The 12,889-nt window shown below is 44.3% G+C and overlaps 1 protein-coding gene across 1 annotated transcript in view; it reads left to right on the plus strand.

Annotated features, from left to right (window-relative positions):
• Positions 1-371: 371 nt before the first annotated feature.
• Positions 372-12,889, plus strand: part of Frmd4a (FERM domain containing 4A) — a 288,454-nt gene continuing 275,936 nt past the window's right edge. The window contains exon 1 of the mRNA XM_013014606.1: positions 372-467. Within this exon, the coding sequence (XP_012870060.1) occupies positions 375-467 (93 nt within the window). The 5' untranslated portion in view covers positions 372-374. The remainder of the gene's footprint in view (positions 468-12,889) is intronic.

Raw genomic sequence — 12,889 nt, forward strand, 5'->3', positions numbered from 1 at the left:
GGGATAGCCGAGGAACAGAAGAGATGCTAGAACCAAACTGAAGTTACAGAACTTGAGCTGTTTGCCTCTCTCCCCATCCCCCACCTTCCAACACGCCACATCTTGCCTCACGGGGTCGAAAGGAAAATGCTTGCAGTTATTTGATATTTGGGAGGCTCTGGAAGATCATAACTTACTTTGGGGACGCTTTCAACTCTCCCTTGGCTAGCAACACAGACACACACACACACACACAGACCACACACACACACACACACACGAGAGAGAGAGAGAGAGAGAGAGAGAGAGAAAGACAGACAGACAGACAGACAGAGGGTAGAGAGGAGAGAGAGAGGGGAGAGGGGAGAGAGGAGAGAGAGAGAGCACTCTACACCATGGTGGTTCAGGCTGCAGTGGCTCCGAATAGATCTCAAAGACTTTTACTGAAAATCCCCTATGGATCTCTGAGGAGACGCAGCGTGGAAAGGGTAAGCAACTGTGGCGGGCTGGTCTTGCTCAGCACTGCCCTTAAGAAAGCAGCGATTGCTTTCATTGTGTGTGTGTGACATTACTTCTTTTACTGAGTTCTGTGTTTTGTTTTGTTTTCTCCCTGAACACTCTGAAGTTCCAAGAGCTGTAGGTAGAATGCTGTGTTGTCTGTGATTTCTGTTCTTTTTCCTGAACAGATAATGATGAGAAATCTGAGAGACCTATATAAACTGTAGATGTGGTAGGGGGCTCTTAGGAAATGGTGTCGGGGAGAGCACAAATTCTAGATTGGAATTGTCCCTCTGTAATGGATATTAAAGATAGTAGAGCCTGTCAGGATAAATCAGGACTGAAAAAGTTGACTTCTTCTGTGCTTAGGGGCATAGGAAAGGCAAGTTGGGCAGCAGATTTCCTGCGGGGAAGGGGTGGAAATGGTATCTAAAAAGGCGGTGATGATGATGACATTAAGAGGATATGGAGTGCTGGTGTTAGAGCCAGTGGGAGAGAAATCATCTTCCTCCTCCTCTTCTTGGTTCCTAGGGGTATGGTTGGTTTGTAAAACTATGAATTGGGACTGGAAATAATCTGTTAATTTCCTAAAAACCATGCTTCCTTTAAGGTAGCCCTGGCAGGGAAGATTCTATAAAATAATAAGAATTTGTCCTCTGGAGTAAGTAACATAGTTTGGGGGCCTGACTGGCATTAATGGGAAGCATTCTCCCCTTGGGCTTCATGGAAACAATGCATAGGCCCACAACGATCTCCAAAACCCTCAGGGGCCCTGCTGAAATCCTGATGAACCTTCCAGGAAGTGGTGATATCTGTGTAGACAGCTTGGGTGAACGTGCAGCCCCAAGACCTACTGAAGCAAATGGCACAAAAGGAAAAATAGATAAACAACCAGACATGGTTCTCATAGCAGAATAGACTTGTTCTGAGGGGTATGTATGTACTGCTGGAGATAGCAATACCAGGGAAACCTAACTCAAAGTTGAAATGTGTGAGGGACTGTGTCAATTTCCACCCGAAACAGATTCCTTGACTGCAAAGAGATACACTGATTTTTCTGTCATTTGAATTTTTTAAAATTCACTTCTGATTCTGGAGATATGTGGGACATAATTTTGCGATATGTTCTTTCTGTATATATTAGGTATGTCAACAAATATGTATTAAATGCCTGCTGTGCACTCTAGAACATAGAAACATAGAAACACCAGCTACAGCAAAATTTACAAATTTCTTTGGTGTGTAGTGAATGTGATGATAGGTTTCAGTAAATACTTTGGGCCTCTGTAGTAACTAAATTTATGTAATATGTTCTATTGTTAGGCTGTGTATTGGGCTAGATATGGTGGGCTTATATCCAGCTACTCAGGAGACAGAGATGGGGAAGTTATGGTTGGAGGTTAGCCTCAGCAGAAAGTTAGTAATACGTACTCCCCATCTTAACAAACGAATTAGGCATGGTGATTCACATCTGTAAGCCCAGGAGCATGGGAGATGGAAGTAGAAGGAGGAGGACCATGGTCTGAGGCTGGCTGGGCAAAATGTGCAAGACTTTATCTAAAATACAACCTAAAGCAACAGGACTAGAAGCGTGGCTCAAAGAGACAGGCCTTGCTGGGTATCTTCTATCAAAAGAAAGATAGTTGTTCACAAATACTCAGATGGAAATGTGGGCTGTGTGCCACCTGGACAACAGAGAGAAGTGAGAGAGGGGTGAGAAAGAGAGAGAGGAGAGAGGAAAGAGAGGAGAGACAGAAGAGAGGGGGGTAGAGAGAGGAAGGAGAGAGAGAAGAGAGGAAAGACAGGGTGGGGCAGGGTAGAAGAGAAAGGGAGAAAGAGAGGAGCTAGGGGCAGAGGCTAGGGAAGAGAGGAGAGAGAGAGGGGAGAATGGGGGGAAATGGGGAAGATGGAAAAGAGAGGGAGAAATGAGAGAAATGGGAGACAGGGGGAAGGGAGAAGGGGGGAGAGAGGAAGAAGATGGAAGAAAGAAGGGAAGAGGTTAAGATGGGGAGGAGGGAGAGAGAGGGGAGAGATAAGGGGATGGAGAGGGGAAGAAGGGAAAGGGAGGGAAAGGATGAGATGAGGGGGAGAGGGAGGAGAGGGAAAGGGGAGCGGGAGGGGAGAGGGAGAAGAGGGAAAGGGGAGGGGAGGGGAGAGAGAAGAGATAGAAAGACTCTGCACAGAAGCGCAACCCATCCCCATAAACTTAGTTATGCTTTCTAAATCTCCCCACAGTAAGTCATGTACATTTATATAAATGCAGATATACACGGCTACCTTTTACTCAGTTTACCCATCTCAGAAATCTAACAACCCAGGAACACAGTGTTGTGCACCATTTGCATCTGACACTACATAGGCTGACATACACAGCCTTGTGTTTCGCCTCCTGAGAGACTTTCTGCCCAGACAGACTTTCAAGAGTTCCAGCTTGATTTCCAGACTGGGGATTTGGGTCTGGGAGATCAGGGCCCTTCAGAGCAGCCTGTCCATCCTTGGATCCGGGGTGTTCCCTGTGAGCTGCCACCTCTGCCCCACCCCCAGAGGGAGAGAGTGTAATTGGAGTATTGGCTTGCCTGTCAGGGCCCATTGCTCAATCACATAGTCCAATCACACTAAGAGATTTGCATACAAGGGGGGGAGGAAAGGTAAAGTGAGAAACACTCCTGTTCTCAGGGCAGACTCTGGAGGGTGGGCTCTCAGAGTCTCTCTGAGACTGAATTGAAGCAGCCATCATCCCTATGACTTACCACAGTTGTATTGAGAGTGGGAAGGTGATAGAGGCTTGTTTTGTTCTTGTTCTGACAGTGTTCACACGTCCAGAACAAATGTCCTCCAGTGTGCTTCAGACCCAGTGACCTCACTTTACCAGCTGAGCTGTTAACAAGGGACAGAGGAGACTAGGCCTCTTGTACTGTGTGAGCATCAATAGAGGCCCAAAGCAGACAGCTCTTCTCTGCTGCCTAGGGACACCTGGTCAACCCCAAGACAGACCCTAAACCCCCAGCCCCAGCCTTGCCTGTTCTTTACTATTTAGTCCCATTATTGTCTTAGGAGATGTCGTGCATGCAGTCTGTTGCCAGGAAAAGTGCTTCTTCATGGCATTGCTGTATCCAGCTAGACCCTGGCACCTTTCTGCTCCTATCTTTCCTCTGTCTCATGAATACATTGACTTCTCTTACATGTTGCTCATGTCTTCCTGCTGCTTCCTGTTCCTGGCTTCACTACCATCATTTTCATCTGTCTATCATCTTCTTGTGGTTACAAGTCCTGTGCCTTTCAGTCCATGCCATTGTAATAATAATAATAATAACAACAGTAACAATAATAATAGTAGGCGTGATCATACCACTTGTGCACTCTAGTAATTGCATGTCTCCAGATAAATGCCTGATTGTAATCTGGACCCTGCCTACCCCTCCCTCCTCACCCCTTCCCTCACTTTAACTAGGTGTGCTGAACTCCCAACTACACATGAATGTGTTCAAAGTTCCAACAAAATGCTATGTTGGCCTAAGGGTCTCTGCACCTGCTGACATTTGCTACCTCCTCCTCCCATTCCCTTAACTTCCCATTTTTGCAATGTAGAAAATATTTCAGGATCTTTATCCCCTCTCCCAAGTCTGGATAAAGTACTCTTCCTATGGGATACCATGATGCGCCACATTTCTCTCAGGATAACACAACCTCACACTGCACTGAAACTGTGTTCATACTCCATATGGAGACAACTCCATATGGAGACAGGGAACAGCCCTGGGTCCCTGGGCTTGTGACAGGAAACAATAATATTCAATAGATATGAAAATGAATGAAATCTGGAGGTTCTTCTAACATGACATTATCGTCCATGGGGGAATTCAAGGAAGAGGTCCAAATTAAGACATCACTCAGAATGGCCTCTGTTCCCAAGCCAACTTATTTCCTGCAAGCACCATCGTTGCAGGTGGAAAATGTGTACATGTTAATACAAAAAAAATAATCTTCTTCTATTTATTCTAAACTCTCAGACAGTACCATATATCTATAAGTCAGACAGCGTGAGAACAAGCCAACCAGACTCGAATTATACATCTCTTCACTAAGTACTGTAAATTTGACAGTTTTATTGAGGTTTTAAAAAAAATGCAGCAAGAAAGCATGCTCTCTTACTGCAATTATCTGCATATTTGAGGTGAAAAGGGGTCTTTATTGTATTTTATTTTGTCCTGGAAAGACTGAAATGGTGTGGTATTTCTGGAGTGGTATTTTTAACACAGCATAAATTACACCTCTTTTTGCCCTCGCGTTGTTTAATATGTGATGTTGACATATCTCCAGGTTGACATATTTCCAGCCTATTATTTTTCAGACCATTACATTATCACAGCTGCGAAGCTGCATAACTTAAGCGTTCAGAATACAACAGCGTCTCTATAGTCGGGTGTGTGGTGCTTACATTCTGAATGTATTCATGCAGGGAAGTGTGAGACACTAGCAAAAACACATACAGCAGACGGCTTGTAGTGGATTTTTATTGCCATGGGAAGCAAATAGCCAAGAACTGTTCAGACAGATCAGTTATTATGGGGGAGGAGGGGGGTATCCTAGGGACAGTTTTGTTCTTTCTATAAATATATACCTCACTTGGAGACCAAGAATCATGGGGTATCAGAGCCTCCAACTCTCCAGTTCACCCCATGCCTTGAAGGTCACTTCCCCTATGTTGATTAGTGATAGTTATTAAGTGTGATTTTAAATGACCTGAAGTTGGGCAATTTTATTAATTGTACATGATACATACACCTTCAGTCGTGTTTGAGCCTAACATAGAATGAGATTTCATGATGGTTCAGTGTTGGGAATGATACTTACTGCTTCGGTTCCAAGATTTTCTGTCCTCTGGTGCAGGAGTAGAAAGCATGATGGGAAAGTCTTTGTTCCCATGGTCAGGACTCCTGAGGCTTCTGCATCTAGCTCCACGTGGTGGCTGTGGAGCTGAGGGTGAAACGGGATGTTGCCTCCCTCTCCGGATTACTGGTTCTCAAGTCCTGACTTTTTCTTCTGACTCCTCCTAATGGCCAAATGCTAGGACTCCTCTAAAGGCATGACTCTCCAACCTTGGCTTGGCATTGAAATAGGCCTGAAGAGCGCTGAGAATTCCTCATGTCTGAAGCAAAGTACTCAGGGTCTCTGGGGATGGGATCCAGGTATCAGTCTTTAGATCCTCAGGTGACTGTGGAGAACACCCAGCATTAAGAACATGGCCATCAGGCAGGTAATAAGATTGCCAAGATAGATGATCTGAGAGAGACTCACTTAAGGACATTAAAGAGTTCTTAAATTTCTGGTCTTAACATGTCATAGGAAGAAGTGAGTGGGTGTTTGGATTTGGGGAGATCAAAAAGCCATTCTTTTTTGTTTATTGTTTTGTTTTTGTTTCTTTCATTACCTTTAGTTGTACAAAAGAGTAACCATTTATCAAAACAGCTTATGAATACAATGTATCTTTACTAATATCAATACATTTCAACTCCCTACAGGCTGAGCCCGCATTCCTAGAATCCTCTGTTCAGTGCTCTGCACTCTGGCACTGCTCTCTGGCTAGTTAATTCTGTGCAGCCTTCTGACATCACACAGCCTAGTATCATGCAAGACTTTCCCCCTGAATCAATGATGATGAAACACACACATACACCTACAACCCAACCAGGTGCCAACGGCCTACGCCTGTAGTCTTAGCTACTCAGGAGGCTGAGGATCTGAAGGATTATGGTGTGAAGCTACAGACATATCAGTGAGACTCCATCTCCAATTAACTAGCAACACGTTGGGCTGCAGGCATGGCTCAGGTGTTACAGTGCCATCCATGAGCAAGCAAGCTAAGTGAGTGTGAGGCCCTGAGCTCAAGTACCAGTATCAACACAAAAGAATGAAAGAGAGAGAAAGAGTAAGAAAGGGAAAGGTCAAACGAAGGCAAGGGAAGGGAAGGGAAGGGCAGGAAATGGAGGCACAACCGAGCTACTTCTTCATGCTTCTTTTTGCCAAAGAAGCACAGACCCTTCTGGGTGCATTTTAGTCATCCCTGTTCACAAAATCATCATGTAGTCTTAGAACATCTTTTATACATTGCTCTAACAATGTGAAAAGTATCTGTGAAACGTAAGTTTCTTTGACCAGGTTTTTGTCATTTGCCATTTTTCTTATTTTTGTCTCTTCCTTACTGGTCATATAATAATTCATGAAAAAGCTTGGTTCACTTTTCCGCTAAGCCTAAGAGCTTCGAGTAATATCCAGTACACAGGTAAACCCTCATTTGTCATGAATGCTAAGTAGATGCACAAAAAGATTACTTGCATGGCCATAAACTCAGCCCTTCAATAATCAATAGTAATAATAGGACAGACGTCATGACGGGATAGAGTTGCAGTGTAAATGCTTTTCTCACACAGTGGAATGTTATCATCATTGGGCCTACCCAGGTGACTTGGTTTAGAACACTAGCTCTTCTTAGTAGAGCACTTGATCTTATAAAGCCTTGAGATTGAACACATGTAACAGTATTGAATGTGCAGGTGGGGTGGAGAGGAGGACGTGTATTTTGAGAGGGTCCATCATAAATATGCCTCAAATAATTCTACATTACATTGTGACTTTTCTCAATAGTTCCAGGCTCACATTTCACATGGACAAATTGCTTCCAAATGGTCCTGCCCCTCTTTCTCTTGGAACATTAATGAGGAAATCCAATAAGTCTTAGAAGTATATCGATCCCAGAAATGTGGACCCAGTCCAACCAAGCAAAATCAATCTCAGATTCTTGTCTACAGAATCAGTCTACAGACATCCGGGGGAATGCAATACCTAAGATCCAACAACTTCTTCATTCCATGGATTTTTCTTTATCACTTAACTCATGCTTGGCAATATTCTACACTGAAGAGATGTAACAAAATCTCAGCTTTCATGAATGAATAATGTTAACTGGTAAGAAGGTCTCTAAAGACAAATAAAGCAGAGTAAGGAGAAAGGGGGAATGGGGAGCATTTTTATATGAGGTTACACCATGGAATTTTCAAACAGAGAGGATGACTTTTGGGGTGCTGGAGATTAAACTCAGGGTTTTACACTTGCTAGGCCAGTGCTCCATGCCTGCCCTCCCTCCCCCATCTCCAGCCCTTTTAGTTTCCAGATAGAGTCTTGGTAAGCTTGGCCTAAACTGGTTCCCAACCATGAAACCACAATCCTCTTGTCTCCACCTGAATAGGTGGCATAGAGCCACCACCACACCAGGCTCATAAGATGACTTTGGAAGGGAGACATACAGAGAGTAAGGGAGCAAGCCCCTCCGCTTGGAAGATAAGACAGCCCAGGAGAATACAGTGAGCACACTAGGTTTGATCCAAGAGCATACTTGATATCTTTGAGGAATAACAAAAGGTCAATAGAGCTGGAGAAGATGGAAGGAAGTGGGAGTTGTTGATGAAGAGAAGGACCAAGGAAGCCTTAGAAATCCAGATTACATCTAAAAAGTTATGTGGGCTATAGTAAGGACCTCTGAACTTTCCACCAAGAACACCTGAAAAGACATGTGGGTTGTGGCTGAAGGATTCCATTAGCTGGCCCTGTGGCCACTTAGTCAATAGAGAAATGAAAATGCAGGCAAGCAACTCATTGGGGGAGACGTGGCGCTGGTTGAGAACAGACATGCCCAGATGCAGGTGGTGAGAAGGATGTACTCTAGATTTACCTCGGAGGGAGAGCTGACAGGATTTGCTGATAGGCTGAATGTGGAGTGATGGTTCAGGAAGAGAAGACAGGAGTTGAGAATGAATTTTAGCAGCTGTAGAATGGTGTTAACACCTCATAACTAGCTTGGGGCTCCCTGCAAGGAGTGCTGATTGGTGATAAGGGCATGGGTGGGTAGATGACTTCTGATGTAATACATTGAGGTGATGAATCCATGTCCAAAGGGAGATATTCAGCAGGATGTTCAAAGCTGAGGATTTGGTTAAGCTGTGAAATCTAGACTGGAGACGTGGTGTGAACGTTAGGGTTTGTGTCAGAGCTGGCTTGTTCAGCTTGTTTGGGATAATGTGCATTTCTTCCCAATTCCAGGTCCAGCAATAATTTATAGGTGACTTGAAATGGGCCATGAAGGGAGAATTTACACCATGGAAATTGGCAAACACACAACTCAGGATCTTCATTCCCTAAGGGTTTGATTGTTGAATATTCACTAGCACATCACTGGAGGTGGTGGAGAGTCATGGGGACTGAGTTGCTAGTACCTAGGGAATTTGTATGGATGGCCAGACACAAGGATACACCAGAGGACTACACTGTAGGCCACTCTGTAGCTTAGAGACCAATTCCATGAGAACGAATAAGCAAAGAAGATTAGCAAGGAACAGCAGGGGAGTGGTGGGAGGATTGAAGAGAAAGTCTCAGGAGGAACAATGCGCTGTGAATGTTTCTGGTAGTGAAGTAAGATGAGGATGTTGAAAACTGTCTTATTCCTGACTTAGCTAAATAGCTAGCAGGTCTCAGAACCAGCTGGTGTTTCTGAACACATAAATGCACACATCCTACCCAGGTGTGCCGAAGCTGTTAGGTGACAGAAGTTTGAAAGGCATTATGTCAATGGTTTTTAGACAGGGCATGAGTGGATTACAGAAGAAAAAAAGCACAACTTAAGAACGGAGGAATAATGCAGACCAATGATGATGTATAAGGCCAGCCTTATACACCCTCAGCTCAGTCCCGGACACAGGCAATGGGGAGCCATGGTAAGGATGAATGGGCCAAAGATGGCAGTGAATCTTCCCCCCTGAAGCACCACAGAAATACAGTGTTTGCTTTTAAATCATCTCTCTCTCCACTTGAGGCTTTGGCGGTTAATTGGAGATAAGATTCTCACAGCTTTCCTGCTCCACCTGGCTTCAAACCACGGTCCTCAAATCTCAGCCTCCTGAGTAGCTAGGATTGCAAGCGTGAGTCACCAAGGCCCAGCTTCTTTCTCCATTTTTAACCACTCATCAGAAAAGTGAAGCTGCAGTGGTCCTGTAGAGCTTGTTCAATATACACACCACTTTAAAAATAATCATAGGGGAAGTGGCACTGTGGCTCAAGTGGTAGAGTGCTCGCCTTGAGCTGAAGAGCTGAGGGACAGCGTTCAGGCCCAGAATTCAAGCCCCACAACCCAACTGACAAAAGAAAAAAACAAAATAATCATAGGAATAGTCAAGTGGTGGTGTCTGCCTGTAATCCCAGCTGGTTAGGAGGCCGAGGTAAGATGATCACATCCACACTCTACTGTAGGCCTTAACTTTCCTCGATCAATCTAAAGGAAACCCTCTTTTGTTTTGTCTTTGTGAGGGGGGAAAAATCAATATCTTGATGTAAGCCTGTGTTAAGGGCTTTATAACCCAGCTGAGTCCCAGAATATATTTAGAAAGTATAATTGAGGGTTGAGCCAGCCATCAGATGGCCAACATGAGCAAGTCCTAGTTTTGAACTCTGAATTTGATATTGACACCAATTTTGCAAAATAAAACAGATTTGAACCGAACTAGAATGAATTTTTTGATGAAAGGTCTGTTTCCCTGGATCTTCATAGGTTTGTTTTCCCTCTGCCCATTGGACTGAAGAAATAGCCAATATAATCCCCCATGTGGATCTGGTTCAGAAGAGGTTTTGCTAAGGCTAAGTCTCAGAGCTCATGCCTGTAATCCTAGCTACTCACAAGGTAGAAATAGGAGGATCCCAATTCAAAGTTGGTCCAGGCGAAGTTAGAAAAGCATCACAATGTACCACAAAAAAAGTTTTTCTCTAGGGTCTCTAAAGTTATAGTATGCATAGTTCTCCTTCCCCTTGATCTTTCCCTTTCCTTTGAGGTAAGACAGTGTGACTCTGGTCCCCCAAATTCAAGCCATTGAAAGAGATGTAAAAGCTGACAGCAGTGTGTGTCCCTTTCCTGATGCTGGCTGATGTTTGTGAATGGTTCATTTCAGACCCACTCATCATCCCAGGTTCTAATTGTGGCTGAGAATACTCACCAGGAAGCTCTTCTTCTACATCTTCAAAACAACCTTGCTCTTGCACTTAGGGGTAGAGCAGAACTTGTTACATGATTGAGTTCTTCCATGTTGGCAACAAAGTGTGTGCTGGGATCTGGAATCTGGAAACACTCGCTAGAAAGCCAACCCAGTATGCTATAGCCTGAATGACTGTGACCCACAAATGATGGTATAAGGGGTGGGGGCCTTTGCTCACATGGTTGAGATCAATGCATTTGTTTGTTGGTTGGTTGGCCAGTTTGTCATTACTGGGGATTAAACTCCAGGCCCTGAGCTTGCCCAGGGAAGTGCTCCAATATTTGAACCATACTCCCATCCTTTTTGCTTTTAGAGTGCTTTTCCGGTAGGGTCTCATACTTTTGCCTCAGCTGACCTCTAACCTCCATCTTCTACCACCACTTCCCAAGCAGCTGGAATTGCACAGGCTTGTGCTACCACACCTGGTGGCATGCTACGTTTTTAGAAAAGGCCCCCAGAGATCTAGCTAATTCCCTCCACCATGTAAAACCACAGCAAGAAGGGTTCTTCTAGGAAGCAGAGAGTAGGCCTGAGAAGATATAAGTCAACCACAGCAGGTATATATCTGATACTGCACAAGTCACCTAGCAGATGATATTTTTTTTTTTACTATGGCAGCAGCAGGAAGGGGTTAAAATACAATGTTTAGATCGAGAGAGATGAGATGAGCTGCCTCTGCCTGTGGATCCCAGCTCTGGTTTTCAAGTAGAAGAACATTTAGAGCAACTAGAGACTTACAGAAATCCTCTAGAGACACCTAAGGACACTTGGTTTAAAATCAACAGCATTGGATGTCACAGTCACACAAGTGTGCTAGGAAGCGTGGCTCTGGGGCCCTGTTAAGCCTCACATGCAAACCATAGGTTCTGTGGCATTTGGTTCAGCTGTGGAATCCATTTGCCGATCATGTTTATTTCCTTAGAATCCCTGGACATACGATCATTTTCTTTGAATACTGGCCAATATACTCTCAAAAACCCCTTCAGAACTCTTTAGCTTACTTTTCCCTTCCATTGGGTGCCCTTCAGGTAGCATGAGAGAAAAACATTAAGTGACCTGAAGGTGGCATGAGAGAAACATCAATAATACGTCTTGAAATAATGTCCTGTGCAATAGGGCCAGAAAAGCTCTGTCCCTAAAGACTCAGCCACCAGAAACGGCTATGTTTAAGAGTCATTTCTATCCTGTATGGTATGCCTAGGGCCTAATCCTTCATCTTAACTCTTAGGATTGGACCTCTGTCTGTTGTTATCCTATGAAACAGAACTCCATTCGAATCACAAGTGTCTGGCGCTGCCAGACAGGGAAAAATAAGGAAAGAGATATATTGCCAGCTGGACCCCTAGCACAGGAGGTAACCACTAGATAGCCGTTCTGTGACACTGAGGCCGGTGTCCTGATTTTCAAACTTTTCAAGAGAAAATCCTAGCATCCTTTGCCTCTATGTAAGGAAATATGTCTTCATGTGTAAGAACAAAAAAAAAGAGGTATAAAAGATCTCGAGTTTTACATGTTGAAACAAATCCCTCTCAAAAGTAAAACATTTCCTGCCACACAGAGTAGGCATGTAGGCTATACTGGGCCTATGACATGCCTCAGTTCTGAGACCAGGAAATGAGGCCTGTCCCACTCTAGATATCTGTTCAGTCTCTCTGTGCCCAGTTTTGGACCTCGCAATACAAAACTGTAACCTTGAAATGTATCTCCAGGCTCTGATACTGGCATTATAATCCTACTGCTCAATCAGAATGTAATTTTTTTAAAAATGCTTTTTACAGGTCAGAAACAGATATAAATATTCATTTAAATAAACTGAATAGAGGTCCTCAAGCTATAGGAAATGGGAAGGCTATCTCTTCTCATCTGAGGGCATTTTTTTAACCTAGCAAGAGGGCTAAGACTTATTAAGCCACAGAGGCTGAAGCTAGGCACGGTGGCTCATGTCTGTAATCCCATTTACTTGGGAGGCAGAGATTCAGAGGATGCCAATTTGAGACCACTGTGGACTCAGAGTTCTACAAATCTCTTCTAAATGTGTGATCAGGGTATGCTGGCGTGTGCCTGTCACTCCAGCTATGTGGGAGCCTGTCTGAAAAAATAACTAAAGCAAAAAAGGGTAGGGATGTGTGGCTCAAGTGGTAACAAGCATGACGCCTAGAGTTCCAAGCCCTGTACCACCAGAAGAAGGAGAAGAAGGAAGGGGAGGGGAAAGCAGGAGGGAAGGGAGGAAGAAAAGGAAGAAGAGGAGGAAAAGGAGGAGGAGGAGGAGGAAGAGGAGGAAGAGGAGGAGGAAGAAGAGGAGGAGGAGGAAGAGAAGGAGGAGGAGGAGGAGGAGG

The sequence above is a fragment of the Dipodomys ordii genome, unplaced genomic scaffold, assembly GCF_000151885.1.
Source record: "Dipodomys ordii isolate 6190 unplaced genomic scaffold, Dord_2.0 Scaffold24, whole genome shotgun sequence".
In the NCBI taxonomy this organism is placed as follows: Eukaryota; Metazoa; Chordata; class Mammalia; order Rodentia; family Heteromyidae; genus Dipodomys; species Dipodomys ordii.